Below are 20,639 nucleotides of genomic sequence, written 5' to 3' on the forward strand. Positions count from 1 at the left end.
GTGTTACTGCAATTTACCTTGTTATCCAACAGATTTCAGTGGGCTGAAGATCAGCAGGAGGCTAGGCGAAGTGTGGCTTAGGTGCTCGCACATGAACACATATGACCTTGGAAACTACGTAACTGTTTGTCCTTCCGAAGTTTTTGGAAGAGGGTGTACTGCTTGTGTCCTTCCCTCCACCAGTGATACTTTGGCAGGAAAGCAATCCCAAGCAGGGTAGACATCACTGCATCAGGCAGCAATTGCCCACGCTACTGCCTTCTCTCACACCACCTTTCAAATTAGGTTAGATCTATCCTTTTGAGGTCGGCATCTGGAAGGCAAAGAACAAGAGGAAACCTCTTGTAAACACAGCCAACAACAGAAAGGCTGTAAGAACCTTGGTACCTATCCCCAGAGCTTGGCTTCTGCTCCCTCCTCTCCTCAAGGACAGTGGTGTTTAGAATAAGGAAGCTTTTGTCCTGAGGTGAGACCATCTGAGAGTTTCAAAGCCGCCTAAGCTATCAGGATACCCCCCTCCCCGTAGTTTCTAACAGGTGTCCCTTTCTAGGAAGGCAGCCTTATCTTCAAGGGCTGCCCTATGCGTGACTAAGCGCGCAGGGCTCAGCGGCCCCCTCCCCACACACTCTCATCCACAGACCTTGGCGGAGAGAGCCAGGCCAGCGGTCGGGACTGACAGGCAGGGCGGGAGAGCAAACCGAGCGGGGCCGGGCCGGGAGAGGAGCAGGGCCCGGTCGCGCCCCGGGTGAGCACTCCGGGGCCGGGGCCGGGGCCGGGGCCGGGGCCGGGGCCGGGGCTGAGGTGTTGCGGCGGGACGCGGGGCTCCCCGCTCCGCCCGGCGGCAGGCGAGGAGCGGAGGGAGACGGACCTTCCCGCCGCGCGGCCGGGGCGGGGCTCGAGGCGGGCTACCTGCGGCGGGCCCCGCTCGCCCGGCGAGGCGCGGCGCGAGCGTCGCGCGGCCACTGTGGAGGCGCGACCGCAGGGTCTCGCTGAGGCGGGGCGGCGGCGGGCGGCAGCATGAAGGTTAACTTGGGCGTCCTCTCCCTCTTCGTGGCCCTGGTGGGAGTTTCGAGCTTCATCTTCCTCGTGGTGGCGATCGCGACGGACTTCTGGTACATCATCGATGCCTCCAAGCTGGAGACGTCCCGTAACGGCACGGACGCCCTCAGCTCGCACTCGGGTCTGTGGCGGACCTGCCGCGGTGAGTGGCGCGGGGCGGGCGGGGCGGGCGGGCCCTGCGCGGGGAGCCGCCCGCCCCCGCCGGGGAGCGCTCCTCCTGCCGCGGGGCGCCGCGTCCCGGGGCGCGTCGGCCGGCGGCGGGGCGGGAGCGGGCTTTGAGCCTTCCCGCTGGCGGGGGGACAGCGCCGGCGTGCTGCCCTGACTGCCGGGCGGAGGGGCCGTAGCAGGCGGTTGCGGTAGCTTCGTTTTGCGGCTTGTTCAGAAAAGCAGTCGGCTCCCCGTTCGGTGCTCTTTACCCATCGGCGGTTCTTTGTCGAGTATCTCTTGTATTACTTGCCAAAGGAGACATGGGGACAGCGAATTTTCTGCTACTGTAACCTAATTTTACATTAACTTTTAATTCAAACTAATTTAATAAACGTCAGCCATTTAGAAGGAAAGAGATGTCTTTTCATCTGACTCAGGGGGAATTAAGGGGCGAAAGTTCTGGGTTAAAGCCATTCAATATAATAATAATAATCATAACAATAATCAATAAAATAATAATCATAAATAATAATATAAAGAATAACAATATAAATACTATACAAGGTATAGTTTATATACATAAATAATATAGGTAATAGTGATATAAATGATATCAATATAAATATTATTCGTTTTGACATAAAATTAACTTAATCCCATACTAACTAAAGGTAAGTGGCTAAAGGCTCACCAAGTTCACCAAGTAATTGTGCAGCGTTTGATCTTGCTTGGTATTTCACAGTTCTGGGTTTTAATGAAAGATCCATAAACCCTATGTGGATATTATAGGATTTTCCCCATTTAGTTTAACTTGTATGCCAGGCATATTACTTTTGGTTTTGATTCCACCCTTAAAAACAAGGAGCAAATAATGTTCATCATAGGCAAGAAAGGTTGTTACTTCCAGTGGAGCAGGGGAGAAGGAGCAGGTTAAGGGAATTCTCCCCTTTGCTGTACCCTGAGCCCCACTGAAATGGGCAGATGTTTCCCTCTTGGCTTCAGTGGTCAGGCCCCACGGGAGCGGAAGCTGGCCCTCCTTTCCTTCCCTACCTAGGAACGACTGTTTTTAAAGCAGATAATATTATATGAATTATATGTACATGCAAAAAAAAAAGAGGACATATTGCAATAAGATATTATAGTGTGCTTTTTTCTCACTGTTTTTTCCTTTCTCTATCAGTGAGGAGCGAATGTTACCCTTTGATAAACCCCTTCTGGCATGAGAATGCAAACATCACTGATTCACACAGACAGCTTTTGTGTGAGTAACTTTTCTATTATTTCTCTACTTCCATCCACCCTTCTCTCCCTCCTTGGCCACTTACAAGGTCCCATTTCTGATTCAGAGGGGGAGCTCTTTGAGATAGTGTTTTGACTCTGCTTCTGTACAATATCTGTCACTGCATGTGGTCTTTAAGTGGGATTGCTGTTGAAATAACCATCTATTTGATGTCAAGTTCAGCTAATTTATTCCACAGAAGCAAGATATTTCTGCCTGGAATGGCTCAGGAAGGTACACAATTGTTAAAAGGCAAAAATGTTCAAAATCCCCTCAAAAGAGTTTAATCACTGAAAATGCTTAAGCACACATTTAACATATGGGCTTGCTTTTTTTTTATTTTGTATTTACTTACCTCTCCTCTGACTCTGGCTGTTTTCCCCTTGTGAGCAGAATATATGCATTTGTCCTGTGTCTCAAAATGGTACTCTTTCCCTCAAACCCAGCCATTTCCCTCAGCAATCCTTCAGAGAGGCTTAGAGTGTCTTTAGCCTCTCAGACCAGCATCTCATGATACAGCTAGAAGTGCAGCAAGCGGGGCAAAGTAAGCCTAGGAGGTACTGACGCTAATGTAGCTGTGTTGCAACAGTAACTGCAAAGTTAAAGTAGGAATAAGATCCCAGGGGGCTACTGAAACAGCCATGCAAACATATTGACAGGTTGCAGACTAACAGCACAGATTGTCTCTCTGTGCTTTCAAATTGAAAGATGCCATTTCTTTAATCTTCCTTGCTTAAGACAGAGGGCCTTAGCTGCTTGATGTTGCTGAAGACTGTGAAGATCAGTGAAAATAATTGTCTGCTGGATCACTTAAGCCTTTGAAGGTTCGAAGTTAATTGAACCTGACCAGACTGATCACATTTTAAGTGTGGGCACCTGAACTATTATGTTGGGATAGTCTAAAATTTCAGGATAAAATTATTAACATTTCAAAAGTTGTGTTCCTATTTGCAAAAGATATATCTGTAATTTTTCTCAGGCGAAGAGATTTTAGATTACAGCTTTTCAATGAAAGCAAACAGTTGCAAAATTAGAAAGCAGATCATTTCTCTTGAATCTTAGCTTTGCACCCCAAACTGGTGCGGGGTCCCGTCTACACTGCAGAGCTGTGGCTAGTGTATGATTAAGCCTCTGACAATCCTGATTTTTTGTTAGTGACATGAACATCACAGACAGTGATTGATTTCCTGTTACAAGTCACTTTTTAGTGCTCTCCTTTATTCCTGAGCCACCCAGAGATGATCAGTTAATGGATGTGGTTTCTACTTATATATGGCTGGAAGAAAATGTTTTTCTTGTTATAAAACCACGACTGGAGTGTGCAGCTGCCCATGCACAACTGCTTAAATTATTCTCCCCAGAGTATTTTTATTTTTTCTTTTTTAGACATCACTGTAGCTGGAACCACGAGGCTGCAAACATGTTAGTGCTTCCTGCAGGGAAGTTGGTGCTTCCTGTAGGGAAACAGCCTTTGCAGTAGGGGCAGTTACTGTTACCTCAGTTGTTATAATGTAACAGCTGCCTTGGTTTCTTCCTCAACAAAATTAGTTGTATAGTACAGTTAAACTAGACTAGATTTCCTTACAGCATGTGGACCCTGTAACAGTGTGCTGGTTTTGGCTGGGATTGAGTTAATTTTCTTCATAGTAGCTGGTATGGGGCTGTGTTTTGGATTTGTGCTGGAAACAGTGTTGATACCACAGGGATGTTTTCGTTCCTGCTGAGCAGTGCTGACACAGAGTCGAGGCCTTTTCTGCTCCTCACCCCACCCCACCAGCGAGCAGGGTGGGGGGGCACAAGCAGTTGGGAGGGGACACAGCCGGGACAGCTGACCCCAACTGACCCAAGGGATATTCCACACCATATGGCGTCATGCTCAGCATATAAAGCTGGGGGAAGAAGAAGGAAGGGGGGGACGTTTGGAGTGATGGCGTTTGTCTTCCCAAGTCACCGTTACGTGTGATGGAGCCCTGCTTTCCTGGGGATGGCTGAGCACCTGCCTGCCGATGGGAAGGAGTGAATGAATGCCTTGGTTTGCTTTGTTTTGCTTTGCTTGTGTGCGTGGCTTTTGCTTTACCTATTAAACTGTCTTTATCTCAACCCACGAGTTTTCTCACTTTTACTCTTTCGATTCTCTCCCCCATCCCATTGTGGCGGGAGCGAGCGAGCGAGTGGCTGTGTGGGGCTTAGTTGCCGGCTGGGGTTAAACCACGACAAACAGTCACTAGCCAGCTGCTTTCACACTTCTCCCCACTCTTTATGGGCCTGCTTCATTTTTACTGAGTTACATGTTTATACTCCTGCTCCTAATCCCAGAATGCCTTATTCTTTGGCTGCCATTACATTTTTCCTGGTGGATTTACAGTTCTTCACAATTTTTCTTTTTGATTTTAAGTTATCAGAAGGAAACAGCTAGGGCTGGAATACCTGGCAAGAGCCAGTTCAGAGGCCAAGTGAAATAGGACCCAGATGATGTACATAGAAATTCTAACTTAATTGATATGGTAGGTGTATACCTAAATGGATCTGCTTTGTTTCTGAGCAACAGCGCAGTGGTCCTTCAAAGAGGTTTTGTGACCAGTTGCTTTGGTACTTACAGTAGATATTACCATAAATATATTCAGAAATCTGAGATAACTTTAGCATCACTGCAGCTGAGACCTAATGAGTGACAACTTCTGATGAATGTTCTCATTTTCAAATTCATTGGTGCCATAGGAATAGAATGTGAACCACAGTGCATCACTTAACGTTTATCATTCTACCCATTCCTAGTATTGAAGGTTTTTGTCAGTGCCCACCTGTACCAAGTCTAGCATAATTTTATTTCTACTGTCTGCAATTTGTCTACCAGTTTAGCTCAGAGACTTGTTGCATGAGGAGCACAAAGCCAAAACCTGTAACACAAAGTCCAGAGCTTAGCTAATTACCCTGGAGTACCCTAACCCTGTGAGTTCTCATCCACCATCATCTTTTCTCTACTGAACAGGAGGGAACCCAGGCCTTCGTGTCCCTGGGGTTCAAGCCCAGAAGTCTCACATTTAGCCACAGACAGCAGTTCTTTTCTGTTGCTCGTTGTTTCTCTAAGTTGGTTCCTTCATTCCTTCCTTGCAAGCAGGTCAGGCTTTCTCAGTGCACTGTTTCTTCCTGGCTTTGCCAAGTCTTTCCAGAGCAACCCCACTGGTTTTAGCTACTGCCAGCATTCTGTTTCAGCTAGAGGCTTTTGTTGTTCTAACTGGCTATTTAGTTACTGCTGGGGAAGATAAACAGGTCCTTAATTAAGCTCTTCTGAGCTGCTGCCATTTGGAGTATTTCTGATGAGGTGACTATTACAGATTTCTAGAGACTATTTGCTATTATAAGCTGTGCAAACAAATCCAAAGTTAGTTTGAAACAATTAAGCTCCAGCATGTTAACAGGAGGTGATTAACAAAACTGCTAGATCTGCAGTTGGTTACTTTTGACACCATTCAATTTTTCTAGTTCATTCCACAAATTTCTGTTACAAACAACTCATCAACAACTGTGTTGGGTGGCAATTTAGAAATGTCTGCCAAATTCACAGATCTGGACACACACTGCAGATGTCATTCTTACAGATGTTTGGTCAGACCTCTAGTAAAACAGCTTTGGCTACCTGATGTAAAACTTCATTAACTCAGATCAAGCAATTAAAGTATTTTTTGCTAGAAAAAACTGGAGTGTTTTTTAAATGTTCATCGGTTTGTTTCAGTATTGATTAAACTATTGGATCTTTCATGTTGGACTGACAGGGAACTCAGGCGTTGAGAAATAGATGTGGGAAACTGAATTCTGTTTTACAGGAAAGTGCACATACTTCTTGTGCAAAATGCTTTAGGTTGGGGTTTTTTTTCAATACTAGATTAATTTCATCAAAATGAAGACAGTTATATGTATAATACGTAGTGCATAAATATGTATTTCAACACAAGCTAAAAAACACTAAAATGACTGCAAATCAGTGTTTTAACTACGTTCGCAGACGATTATTGAAGACAGAAACACAGTAAAGATATTTTAAGTCATGTCCTTCTATAAACTAATTCTGTCCCTCTAATCAAGGAATATAATGGTATAATATCGTATGCCAGACGGCATGAATTCAGATTCGTGAGTGGTTTCCATGGCAGCATTTTAGAATAAGTTTCCCAGACAGTTGCAGATTTCATAGAAGAAGGACAAATGGGTATTAGGTATTGAACTAGAACACTGGAGGTGATAAAAGTGCTGTTTAACCAAATACAGTCCATTAAATATTTGATTTTAAAAAAGCTGCAGATGATTTATGAGAAATGTGATCCCAGCTGTGTGTAGGAAAAGTAAGGCTCTGTCACAGTGGGATTTGTGGGTTTCAGCTGAGATATCCCTAAAACCTGTATTTTCATTGAAGAGAGCATAAAAATCAGAATTATTCTGATGTTACATGCAACTGTCACAGATAGAAATGTAATCTATGACACTCCCCTGGAGAATACCCCTGCATGGATTTGTTTCCCTTTGCTTCAAAAGAAAAGGTTACATTCAGAGCCTTATCTTCTTCACCCGCACTTGTCCTGGCTAAGGTTACAGTCCCAGCTGCAGTAGCTGAAATCACACCATGAAAAGGAAAATCAAAGAAACAGCAACTGTTGGTGCTACTGTCCTGAGGTATAGTTTGTTAGCAGCAACTTTGACACCTGGAAAATCACAAAGCACAGGCCCGGTGATGACCTTGTTTATGTTTCTTCCCTCCCAGCAAAGCCAGGTCTGAGGACAGAGTTGCACCATTCTTACATTCTTAGTTTTAAAGTGTTAATTGCATCAGATTTTGTTCCCCCCAAGGCTTCTTCACCTCTTACATGCAAGACCAAATCTAAGAGGACACATGGATGTCAAAATGGTGGGGAATCAAAATCAGGCCTAATACCTGCAGGAAGCACAAACAGGGCAGAAGACTGGCCTGCTCCTGCTGCCTCTTTAGAATATTAGAACTAAATTGTGTGCCAATTCTCTGTTCTGTCACATCATGTCACATCACATCCCTGACAACCACATCTAACTGTATAAAACTCCTGAACTAAGTTCCATGCCTATTTCTCCTCTTGGTATTCAAGTAAGATTTACTAGCAGTTTTGACATACTGGTTTATACACAGTAAGCTGAAGATTAATTTGACTGTTAGCATCTGAGAATTGCTATAGGTTTGGGTTTCTTAGCCAGAAACAGCAGCCATGGCCAGTTTTGCTGAAGGAAAGCCCACAGAGTATCCTCTGATTTAGTAGCAAAGAGAGGAAGTGTTCCCTTCAATGCGGAATGCTGAATTCGTGCTTTCTGAGCATCACCTTATCCTGATGTGGGCATATGTGGGACTAAATATGAGAATATAACACCAGCATAAATAAAAGGAAATCGAAGAACAATAGGGTCACCTCCTAAAGCTTTGTCACTTGCTGCATTTTTCCTTGTGAGCATGTTCTGTACTGCACAAAACAAATAATTATGTCTTGAAACCACGTTCCACTCATGCCTTGATCCCATGCAGGCTGTTCCTAACCTTCCAAGGTTCTAGAACTGAACAGAGATATCTACACAATTGTGTCTTATCTTTATAATGATATCGAAGAAGATAAGCTGGATCCTTAGCCAGTGGCACGTGGAGTACTTCCACTTCAGTGGGCAGTTACAGTGACTTAAAAAAATTGATCATCTGATCATACACAAACTGTGATCTCTTAACTGACTCCTTTTCCTACCAGGTAATGGTGTATTGTTGTTCCTCTGTGAAATTAAATGAGACACTGAAGCCCAGAGCCCTTCAGAAAATGGATTTTAAGTTTTCTTTTCTCAGTAACTCAGCACTTCACTCTGGTATGAAATAAATGGATACTGGAAGCTGGAATTACTTTTTTTTGGTTATTATTCTAGAAAAGGTTGGGTTGAATGTTGTGGATAGATTGCATGAGAGGGAACAATGACACAAAGACGGTTTATGATGGAAAAAACAGTGTGATATGAAAAAATACATAGCAACCTTCTGTTTACACAGCTATTAAAATGTTATAGGGATCAATAAAGACTAATGTAAAACATTTAGCATGGGAGGAAGCAACCAGGATAGGTTAATATCCTTAGTGAAGCTGCTGTAGAAAACAATGACAGACACAGAATCAGAGCTGGATGAGAAAATTTACTTCTAGTTGATGGTCAGCTGCAACAAAGGAAAAGGACAACAATTTGCTAGATCAGTTCAGCAGAGGACACGTGACAGAAAAGAAAGCATTTAACCAAAGCATCTGCTGGATCTCACCACCCAAACGGAACAATGCCACGCACTGTGATCTGTATGATCCAGATAACCAGGGCTACTTTTTATTAAGGTCATCAGTGACTACCTGATATGCAATGCATCACCTGTTATCCAGCTAGGCTTAATATCTGAGAACAGTTTAATTGCTTAAATATATCCGTGTAGACATACCCTTTATATTTGTGGTCTCTGTTTGAAACAAGCCCCTGTGAAGGGCTTGCTCTGTATGTTACCTTTTTCTCCATACCATATATTTGTCCTGCCAACTTAAACTGAAAAACCAAGAGGTTGTCCGACTCCTTGTTTGTGCAGCACAGAATAAGGCTTTGATCCTGATCAGGGGCTCTGCACTCAATAATTACTAGTACATCCAATGACACCATAATAAAATATTGAAATATTAACTTTCTTAATTTTTCTTCAGACATGCACGGAACATTTGTCATCCTGATGCCCCTCAGCCTGATATTGATGATTTTTGGAGGAATGACTGGATTCATCAGCATTCTTGCCAGGGCCTACCTGCTGCTTCTAATGACGGGATTACTTTTTCTTTTTGGAGGTACTATATCAAACTCCTGGCTTAACCATTTTAAATAATAAGAGATTATATCTGGGAAACACCACTTTGTCTTCCAGGGGAAAATCTAAGCAAGAGTTTGCTTTCAGAATAATGCTGGTGTTCATTCACTTGGTGTCTGCTCAGCTCCTGACAGGATTCTGGAATAGAAAGCTGCCACTTAGAGTCAGGAAAGGCAAATAATCACACACAACCATACGTCCTGTGGAGTGAGTCACACTTTGAACACAATGTGTTTGCTGTGCCCATTAACACAAAAGATTTAATACCTTCTCAGCACAGTGCTCAAATTCTTTACAGACAGGGTAATGGAGTAATGGAGAAGTGACTTTGGAATTAGTAAAAGCATAGGGTTTGATAGCCTTGCACAGATCTTACAACTATTAAGAAAACTGACATTTTTTCAAAGGCATTTGCATGTTCCTGAAAAGGGTCTTGCTAGGCATTCCTGGGTTAGCTTCACTGCTAGTTTTGAACTAGAGTGATGTCCCCAAACTGTGGGTCACAAAAAGAAACCCCAAAGAGTTATTTTAGTTGGAGTGTAACATTTCAATTTGAAGCTAGTAACATTCTTTTACATTTTGTTTTTTATTATTTTTGCTGTAACCAAACCCTCTGTGTTTTAGAAAGTAATTTATGAATTAAAACTAAAAACATTCTGTCAAAGTAGGAAAACTGGGTTTAAATCCATCTCCATTTTCTTCTCCAAATAGATTTTCAGTACTGTTTCACAATGTAACTTGAAACAGAAATTTTCCCCAACAGAAAAGGGGATCCTCAGTGTTGGCCCTCATCACCTGATCATACAGTCCTGTTTCTAAGAAGAGAATGGTAAGAGATTGCTGGAAGCAAATGCTGCTGTCTCAAAGTCTCGACTGACCTTTTTAGTCTGAAATGCTCTTACAAAGACTAACCATCCCCCTTCATGCTTTTCTTCTGAAAAAAAAAAAAAAAGTAACTTCGATTTCCTTAGAACATCAGAAAGCTGTATTCACTAAAAAGGCTTAGGCTATTTGAAAACTACTCCAAATAGTAAGTGAAAGATGAAAAGCTGTGAAGTGCAAAGCATGATTATCCTGCTGAGGGGTGGAGTACTGTGCCTTTCTGAGACACTTAGGGTTGCAAAGAGGGAAAGGAAACACAAAGACAGTGTTAGGAGAGGGGTGCTTGGATATGTTCTGAAGATGCAACTAGTGCTGTTTCCCAGGACAGCACGAACAGACTGCAGGGTGGCCTTTGGTGTGAGACCAGACCCTCCTCCCGCTCAGGTGGTATTGTTCAGCTGTTTCAGCTGCACTGAGGCTTGATGCATGTAACGGGCATGCACAGTTTTATAGGCTATTCCAGTTCACAAAGTTTGGTATTGATATTTCTGTCTCAGCTGAAAGACATGTTTTATGATGCAATTCCAGAAACCTGAGTTTTTTTGAAAATACCGGAACTGATATGTTCCAGATCCCAGGATATGCTACATGCTTCCCCGTTTTTTTTTAAATGCGGCCACATTTAAGGGGGATCACAGAACTCAGCGTACCTTGTTGAAAATGTCAACAAAACAGTCATTTCCATTTCTGCTGACAAAAGGTATAGAGATGTGATTTTTCCCCCCTTGCAGAGGACTAGAATAAGGTACAGGCATCACAGCATGGTTAAAATCAGGAATATGAGTATGAATTTTGACTGTTGGATAACCCGATACACTTCTGTCTTGGTTTGTCTTTACTCAAACTTGTCTTTCTGGCAAAAATGCAGATTCATCTAGACTTACACTGTGATTTAACAGAAAGCCAGACCAAAAATTTTTCTCCCTCAGAATCAGATAAGACACTATCTTGTCCTACAAGTGTTCCAGTACCTACTTTCCCTGGGCTACAGTCCTTTAATCCAGGGCCTTTCTGTTGCATCTTTCCTGCCACTGATCCAGTAAAGTCATAAGTTAGTGTATGTCCTTTGACTGACATACATGCCAGGCCCAGGATGTAGCATGCACTTGTGCTAGATGTGCCATTCCTTAAGTTTGCTAGCTTCTGTACAGTCCTTTCTTTCTGAAAACATCTGGCTTCTTGTTTGAGTGCCTTTATTAATTTATTTTTAGTCTGCTCCAAGGGTGTCTTTGGCTCAATTATTTGGAAGTGATGAATAGTCATGACTCCACAACACTTGTTGGGAGGTGACAGTAAAGACCAACACATTTACACTGAACACTCAAAACTTATGATACTCAAAATTAGAAACCAGCCTAAATTCAGGTCACTGACCTGAAATTCAAGAATCTCTGTCTCCATGGGCTTTCTTGCATAGAGGTAGACAACTGTACGTGGTGCACAGCAGTGAGAAATCAGGATGCATTATAATACAGTATTGAAAACAGAGATGTACATGCATTAGACATCTGTAAAAGACCTGACTAGATTTTTATTGTGGGAGGCTTGCTGTTATACATTTTGATTCAGTATTTAACAGTGAGAACACACTAAACTCAACGGACAGAAATAACCCTCCCTTTACTTCTCTCTCACTCTTCCCCAAAAAACAGCCTCAACTAGATTTCAAAGGTAAACAGAGGCTAACTGGCAATCTGGCCTGGGTAGATAGGAAGGAGTGGCAAAGAAGCCCTGAGAGATAGCAAATTAATTATTTTTAATTTCTGCAGTGGATGCTAACTAGCTGAATATGTTTTTCTTTCCCAGCTCTTGTTACACTTACTGGGATCAGTGTCTATATTGCATATTCAGCTGCTGCCTTCGAAGAAGCTGTCTGCCTCCTGAGGAGTAAGGATCTCCTGGTAGAAATTGACATCAGGTTTGGCTGGTCACTGGCACTAGTCTGGATCTCCTTTGTCGCAGAAGTGCTCACCGGGGCTGTGTTTCTCCTGGCAGCAAGAGTTGTGGGTCTGAAACAGCGACGTGAACAGGCGTTATGAACAACAGGTATCAGTGCAACAACAGAACCCTGCAGAGCCTAGAAGTGTGGATTGCTTGGTCCATCTGGTCACTAGGGGTAATAAAAGTGGCAAGGCTGTGACTGAGTATCTTGCCAGCTGCCATAAACCCTTCTCACAGTTAGCTATAAAACACAAAGATAAATCAGTAAAACATTTCAAGTGTTGTCAATAAGGAAACCCTTGTGACTTTAGAAGAAAGTACATTGCAGCGTTAGTGTTTCCAAAATAATTTCATCTGGCAGCTCATAAGACATCTCCATTCATTGCTTAGAACAAGACAGATTTCTTGCTTTCTTTTCTTTTTTCTGCTGTTCCAGCAAAGTGCCTCAGAGTACCTTGCAGGCCAGTCTGCACGGTCTACTTAGCTTTTGGTGTGCCCTCTGAGACTCCTAATAAGTATGCTTAGGATTCCAGTCATGTTGGCAGCCTATACCAGCAGAGCTGCTCTGAGATGGCTGCTTTGTGGCAGGTAGTGTGGTCTTCGGAGGACCATAGAGATATATAATGTCTATACACCTGAACCCAGGGCGAGAGTGTGAGGTGTAAATATCCTCAATTAATATTGCATACTTAACGTGGTTTTGTTGCACAAAGTAAAATTGGAAGTAAAGATCCAGAATAGGAAGAACTTCAGAATATTTGGAGAACTCCAGCGATAATCCCCAGCACTAGGGCATGGCTAGGACATCTAGTGAGGTAATACTAATCTTTACTCTCGTGTGCACCGTCCGTATTTATAGGATCTTTCTTTTCCCTCATGCATCCCCAAAGAGGCCCTCCTCTCTCCTGTACCACAATCACACTATTTCTTTGTGACAATACACAAAAATGGGATGATTTGAGAAACCAGAGAACCGCAGAAGCCTAATCCATGTCAGCTATGTGTAATGTCTAAGGAGAGACACAGCATCATGTTCTCTTTCCAAAAATCATTACTTGTAGGGTGAAAACAAAGAAATGAGTCATTTTCTGAAAATGAGCTTTGGTGCTGTGATAAAATGAAAGGATATAAGGCCTAGATACTGTGAATAACTTGATATTAGTTATCCGGCAGACGGTAGTGACTATGATGGTGAAGTCCTCAAGTGCAGTGCAATGGTGAGTGTTCTCACATTTTTGTATCAACAGTGTAACAAGAGAAAGCTACAGCTGCTTTTCCAGATGTTTTAACTAACTACTGTAGCCAGCCCCAATCTATCAGATGCTGAGGCTACATACTTATCTTTTCCAGCTTATTACTAGCTGCTTTTTCAATTCTGTAATGCAGAAGATGTATCTGATGCATTTCCCAGTTTTTACTTAGCAATTTTGATGATGTTTCCTTTTCATGAAGTCAGTAACACGCTTTGTGCTAGAATATGTTTAACTTGTGCTGAAAACTGCTGAGTAAAACTGAACAGACAGGGTACCCGAGTTTCATCTTAGGTACCAAGCAATCTAGTTTTTCTTTATTAATTTTTCATCTAGGTAATAGCGTTTAAGAGAAAATTTACTCCAGTGCCCGCTGAAGTTAATGAAGAAATTTTCCCCAACTGCTGTGGCTTGGGATAAAGACTTGAATTTGTTAACAGCTCCACTAAATTTCTGTTAGATCATGTGTTTCTGGAGGACTGCAGCATATTACAGTTCAAGACTGTGACTCAGGAGCTGTGTCAGCAAGGCACACTGTGTCATTGGGCAAGTCCCTTGTACTTCCTCCAGTAGTGCAAAGGGCATCATTTACCTACCTCTGTTAAATATCAGAACAATTTTATCATTGTGTCTTGTGTTAAAGACTGCACATTTACTCTTACTGAGCTCAGCTCTGATCTTAGTCCCACAGTACCAATTACTTTACAAAAAATAGCGTCAGGGAGCTTCCAAGAGGTTACAGTCTTTGGAGATATAAGGAAACATTATTACTACCATGCTGTGAATGGAGAACTGAGGCAGAAAAACTGCCCAAGGTCATATGAAACCAGAGTTTCTGAATCCCAGTCTAAGACCTTAGTTGGCAGACCTTGCTTGTTATTGGAATGAAATAAGGCTAGAAATCCTGAATAGACTGAGCAGTAGAAATTCTGTGAATAGCCAGTACAATTTTGTAATTCTCACTTGCTCCCACATTGGTTTTCACATATTTTCCATGTTGCCTTATGTTGGGACTGTGTAATTGAGTCATTTTACAAGTTAAAGCATACCAAATCAGCTCTATAAGAAAGGCAGGAAAAAAATTCTTTGTAGCCAAAATTCCATATGCTTAAGTGAATTATGTAAAATGTAATATTTCTATGTTTTGGTGCTGGTGAAACTATTTATAATACAATTTGTATGATGTTACTCAGACATTACTGTAAGGTGTAATAGTAAAATACCATCTGAGTTATTTTTTGCGTATTTATTACAGATGTTATTTTACAGTGGGTTTGAATGTTGTAAAATTAAATAAAATGACATCTCAGAGCTGGGAATTATTTACAAAGACATGGAAGAACTAAGATATATATTTTTCTTTAACTTTCTCTGCAGATCTATTCTACAGTTTATATGATGCTTTTGAAGTGCCTGTGTCACATGTGGTAGGTATTTATAAAATACTTATGCAGCTACGATAGAAAATACTCAAGCGATCAACCCTAATTAGAAAGCCAATGAATCTGTTATTGAATTAGAGCAGTTCTCATTTCCATGGCTTTCCTAAATTTCTCATTCTGGCTTCCTGCAATATCTGGCACAATGGTAATAAGGAGCATCTTCTGCTCCTGTAAATTTGTATAACCCCTGAATTTCTCTGAAATTCCTTCTGAATACAAAGAAAAAAAGATGGTTTGGAATAGTCAAATAAGCCTTGAACATTTTGAGGAATTATGCTAGAAAGGACTGGAAAGGACTTTATGTAATTTGATACAAGTGACCTTACCAGCTTCTTCCTCTTACTGAAACTAATGTTTATTTAATACCCAGTTCTTTGCTGTATTTTCCCCAAAATGCATTACTGAGATGAGGACACTGACTGTTCCTGTTGCTTTCTGGTGAATTGCAAACTCATAGGTAATTGGCCACAATTAAAGTGAAGAAAAACAGATGTACTGAGCAGAGCAGTACTGTTTTAGCGGGTAGAGTGCACAGAGCTACTGGCCAATACTAGTCACTAATTTAAAGGCTTCCTTGAGGGATGGCAGAGAAGGATAGGGGAGGTCAAAGGAATCCTCGAGGGTGAGAAAACTGCAGATATACAAGATATTTAGAGAAGATGCTGGTGAATATAACGTAGACATGAAACCACGAGGATTCAGTCTGGGTCTGTGCTGTTCCTGAGCTGGCTCCTGCAGGGCAGCTTGGATGTCTCTGTGTACCCACCTCTGATGACCAAGGGGACATTATTGGTTCAGACACAGCTTCAGTTAAAGTAGCTCCATGCATTTGTTGATCACTGGTCCAAAGCCAATAGACCTGACTGACTCTATGCAGACATGTGTGATTCATAATTTCCTCCTTCCAAATTTAAAAGGATGGCAGGTTGGAGACCAAACAGGACATGCTTTGTCCATGCCTAGTTGGTCAGCAGAGGGATAGAGCCAGAATCTGCCCAGAACCTCTCCGCTAAGGTGACCACAGCAAGGCCTGCCCACTGAAGCTGTTAAGGGAAACTGGAACTGGCCCATGAGATAGATCCAAAAGACTTAGATTTTCCCAAGCTTGATTGACACCAAGTAATCTTGGTCTCCAATTTTATCACTTGTTTTGCATTGTTTTGCAAATGAAATCCAATGGCCTCGAACTATTTAAAACTGAAAAACAAAATCTGAAGAAATCTGAGCCTACTTCATAAGTATGGATATCCTTTTCTCTGGTTCATTTTGTAAATCCCTTGCAGCAAAGCCGTTCATAGTTAGCCAAGATATATCAGTAAAAAACACATGTCCCTTGGCCTCCTGACTGTCATTTTCAAATTAACAGACTAAATTGCCCCAGCTCAGGACCGAAAAGGTTGGAACAAATGCTCTGGCTTTGTACTAGAGAATCAAACTGTCCCCAGAATTGGTATAACCATGCTCAAAAGAGACTCCCCTGTGCCTCTGTACTCCTGGTTTGTTTGCTAAGTGGGCACAATTGTTAGCCCAGCAACTGCAAGCTCACAGGAATTTGGTCAGATGTTCTTGGAGGCCAGACGAAAGTACCTTGAAGGCAGGTTCAATCCACAGAGTTTTAGCCATCCCTGGTTTAGGTTACAGGTGTTTAACTATTGGATTGCATTCTAGTTAGGTCACAAAACATTAGATCTTTCTACTTTTACTAAAACTTTATAGTGCTGTTTTACTGTAATAGCTTCTACGTTTTACACATCAGCTTTAGCCCTAACTAGGCCCTCAATCTTTTCCCTCCCTTTTTGCCAGTCCTTTCAGCGGCCATATCACTGTCACATTCAATCTTTGGATGCATATTCGCAGTGACAGTATATACTGCTGGGTCACATCCCACTTCGGTGTTTGTATTGCTAGTAATCATAATTCGAATGCTCTGACTTAAAAGACCTTTTCCGTTTTATAATGGTTTGCACAGAAACAGCGGTCTCTGCTGACATCTCATGGCTACACTAAGCAGTTGACTGTATTTGGAGAGAAACCATTCAGTTCCATACATACTATTTTTTGTATGGTTTGAAGAGCAGAGGAGACTGTCATGCTCACTAGGCCCTAGCTCCTGTATTTTATAGCCCAGAGAATCTCATCTAGAAATTGCTGAATCCAAGTCAGTAACATCTCCCAGCCACTGCCCATCTTAACTTAAAGTGTCAGGTGATGGGAAATGTACTGTTAACCTTCCCTGTTCTTTAAAAAAATTAATTACAAAACATTCTTAAAGGTTTTTACTGTCTCTATTCTTAGGAGATAGATGCTATAGCCATTCCATTGATGGTTATATTTTGATTAGATCAACGAGTATTGTTTTTTGTTTACATTTGTGGCATAAATGTCAAAACTATTAAGCTGAAACTAATCAAATTGAATATCTGAGGGTGCAAATAATAAGAGAAAAATAAATAGCTTTATATCATGGCTTATTTCCTGAATATGACAGACCATCTAAGAATTGAACAATTGAAAGGGACAGACTTCAGGATTGGTCCAGAAATGTAAGAGGGGTTCTGCAGGAAACAGCATGCTACATTTTTCTGTGGCTCTTAATTTCTTTACCCTCTCTCAATAAAAACATTTTTTCCCACAAAGTCAGGAAGTTCTGCTTTCAGTATGAGCTCAGCAACTTCAGTGAGGTTCACCAAGACATTGTTGAATTTTGAAACTATGCAACAACTGTCAAAGTAGAAGAGACCAACACTAACCTCTCACATTTATTAGATTCAATCTTCCTTTCCTGGGAACTGTGGCAGCATTGTCTACTCCTGATCTACAAATATACCTCTACATAGACTACTCAGACAGATCTGTAAATTTTCCAAGCCAAAGTACTAGGATAGAGCATCTCCTGTAAAAAAAAAGTTCTTAGCTGTAGTGCAGGATCAGGTTGCTAGACTTATATGTTGGAAGAACACTATTTGGGGATAGTTCCTTCATCCCTGAACTATAGTCCCCAAACAGACGAACAGCAGTTGCTTAACAATCTGCAGGTATGTGGAGTCAGGTATTAGAGGGAAAGGAAGAGGGATGCAATGCCATACCCCACCGTAACTAAAGTGGCATTGACAGATTGAAATCTCTTTACGCGTGATCTAGTTTCTCGGCCTATCACCTAAGAAAACCCATTTTTGTGATCTTACAGGGGCCTTTCAGGTTCCATCACCATTGAGGAGAAGGCACTAGAGTTAATACTTGTAAAACTGTCAGAAAGGAAGGGATGTGGGACTGTAAGTACGCAAGTTATCATCAGTTAATGACTTACTGCTTATCAGCCAAGCTGTCACAACTGAATGTATTTATACTCTCAAGTCATCTCACATCACTCTTGAGAATTAAAATGCATTTATTCAGAACACCAACTCTACAGCCTGGTCCCGTTCGCATGATGGTTTAAGCTAATGGGTTTAATATTTCATTTGGAGCAGACCGGAGCTGATGAGCAGTGAAGTATTAAAAAGTAGCATCTTAGTCCTTGTCATAGTCTGCTTATACCACTCATTTCAAAGCTAGCTGAAAGACTCCTCGGTTGGGGTTGGAGGGACAGCAGGCAGTTCCCTGAAGAGCTTTTGGTTCATTATTTTACTGTTTTCATTTTTGCCAAGGACAAGGCAAACACTTGTCATGGAAGGCTGGGACTCTCTCAGTGCAATGCTCCCTAGGTGTTAAAAGGAATTTGCCAATAGCTGAAGAGCATTTGCTAATGGCTTTCGCTTTTGGACAACACATCTGGCTGCTGAAGGAGCTAACATATTTCTCCATCCAACCTGGCCTTCTCAAATATTTATAAGCTAATGTTGCCTGTAATGCCTGCAGCATACAGAGAGGCTGAACTGAATTGCACGGTGGAGGAGTCTCTATTTCCACAGCCTTTTGGAGTTGGCTGCATCAGCACTGTGAAAACCCTTTGGCATCATAAACCTTTTATTGCCACAGCTCCCACTTGACTAGTATTATACAGTGAAGCATTTAATTATGCAAAAAAACTACATAAAAATAATTTTATAACTGTCAGGCAAAATCCACAGCAGGAACAAACTTTGTAGGACTTGCAGTAACAAGTCTTTTGAGTTATCTGCTTTTCTGTTTATAAATAGTACATTGCAGGTGTGGCAACAGCTGTAGCCAGCAGACTTGGAAGCTGTATCTCCTTTCTGTCTGTGGCAAACTGCACCTTGATTTGGTCCAGGGCACTTCTGATAAAACGGAAAAGTTCTACCTAAGTAACTGAGAAGACCAGGCCTGTTTCATTCAGTGAAGAGACAGATGAGAGACCTGTTTAATACAGTGTGCAGCATAGAAGTGTAAATATTTCTTTCTCAAAACTCAGGAATAATGCAATATTTAATGAAAACAAAAGAATAAAGAAATGGTTACATGGTGCTTTCTCAGCCAACAGAAATCAAGGCATTCACAAGCCTATCTTTTAGATTCAGACCTACAGGATTGCCTCATACTCAGATATTCATTGTTTAAGCTGCTACTACAATTTATGCAAACACCCAAGTGACAGTACTTACTACTGTGAGTTTCATTTTGCTGAACAGGTGACAACTAAAAAACCCCATCTTTACTTGAATCATTCAGTCCCCCTGATCATATGCATCAACAAGACAAACTGGTGTCAGTCTTGAGGTACTCAGCACATAGTAGCAATGAGGCTTTGAATCAGCTGTAACTGACTGTCCTGCAGGCATCACTGAAATAACACATGCAAACAGGTAGAAGAAACATCACAGGTGACCATGTCTTAAAGAGAACTGTTCTGCCTGACTTTTGTGGCTTGCCACAGATGAACCTGTAAGTGGAAGCTGGTGTTAATAATCCAGCTGAATAGCAACATCTCTGCTGAATGGGCTGATTAACAAAAAGGCACAGTACAGTGTCTTTATTGTCCCTTTAGTGAACACTTGCTTGTCACATTAGCATGCAGAGACACATGACTGTAACTCTATGCAGGGACCTCTGCTGGGTTGGTTTCCTCTTGAAAATAAGATTTGTTATTCCCCCTCAGGGGTCTCTGGCTTGCTGTGTGGGTAGCCAGGAGGCTGTTACATCAGCAACATAAATGAGAAAAAAGTCCACTTCCTGTACAGATATCCAATAGAAAAACCACACTCCTGCTGCCAAGCCTCTCCTGGGCACAGACCTGCCCTTCAGAGTCTGTCTTGGGCTCACTTCCCCGCTCTCCTGTTCACCAGAAAGTCCTTTCACTCCTCCTTGGCAGTAATAGCAGTGCATCGGGACCCTCTGTCACCATAACAACTGGGATATCTGTCTTATAATTCAGACTGCCCTCTCTAACTTCAAGGGCTTCTTCCTACACACCGTCTAGAGCTCATCAATCCTTCCCTGAGCAATTCTACATTCTTTATTGGAGCAGTAACTCCAACACCCACTCTTTCTAAAGCTGCTTCTCTGCCATTTTATTTCCAAATGCCTGATGAATCGTATACTCACCCATTTGGGAAGAGGATTGAATTTGATACAGGTAAGCCTTAGTCTTTTCAAAGACCAGCTAACCCTGTGATTAACCCCATTGTCTTGAGTTGCCTGTGGGAACAGTTGCCCCAAGGAGTTCAGAAAATAATCCCACAGAGAGCAAACTCCTCATATAGCAAATCCCCTTCTAACTCCTAATTTCTTTGGAATTTAGACAACATGACAAGCATTAAAACACTAAAGGCTTTTAGAAAGCAGCATGTCCC

General features: G+C 42.0%; 1 protein-coding gene across 2 annotated transcripts; it reads left to right on the forward strand.

Moving 5' to 3' along the window:
- Positions 1 to 1,017: 1,017 nt before the first annotated feature.
- On the forward strand, positions 1,018 to 12,295 carry TMEM114 (transmembrane protein 114). Of its 2 annotated transcripts, XM_076351165.1 has the most exons (4): positions 1,018 to 1,201; positions 2,387 to 2,467; positions 9,217 to 9,354; positions 12,063 to 12,295. In XM_076351165.1, exons 1-4 carry the CDS (start codon positions 1,018 to 1,020, stop codon positions 12,293 to 12,295), a joined length of 636 nt encoding a protein of 211 aa, XP_076207280.1. The 2 variants fall into 2 exon arrangements, with proteins under 2 accessions (XP_076207280.1, XP_076207281.1); XM_076351166.1 differs by lacking the exon at positions 9,217 to 9,354.
- Positions 12,296 to 20,639: the final 8,344 nt, after the last annotated feature.

This window comes from Aptenodytes patagonicus, chromosome 13 (genome assembly GCF_965638725.1).
Source record: "Aptenodytes patagonicus chromosome 13, bAptPat1.pri.cur, whole genome shotgun sequence".
Taxonomy (NCBI): domain Eukaryota; kingdom Metazoa; phylum Chordata; class Aves; order Sphenisciformes; family Spheniscidae; genus Aptenodytes; species Aptenodytes patagonicus.

Excerpts from the sequence above, each read along its gene's own strand:
- TMEM114 (XM_076351165.1), top strand. The coding sequence starts at position 1,018 with ATGAAGGTTAACTTGGGCGTCCTCTCCCTCTTCGTGGCCCTGGTGGGA. Across the intron at positions 2,468-9,216 it reads TTCACACAGACAGCTTTTGT|ACATGCACGGAACATTTGTC; the intron begins GTGAGTAACTTT and ends ATTTTTCTTCAG. Across the intron at positions 9,355-12,062 it reads ATTACTTTTTCTTTTTGGAG|CTCTTGTTACACTTACTGGG; the intron begins GTACTATATCAA and ends TTTCTTTCCCAG.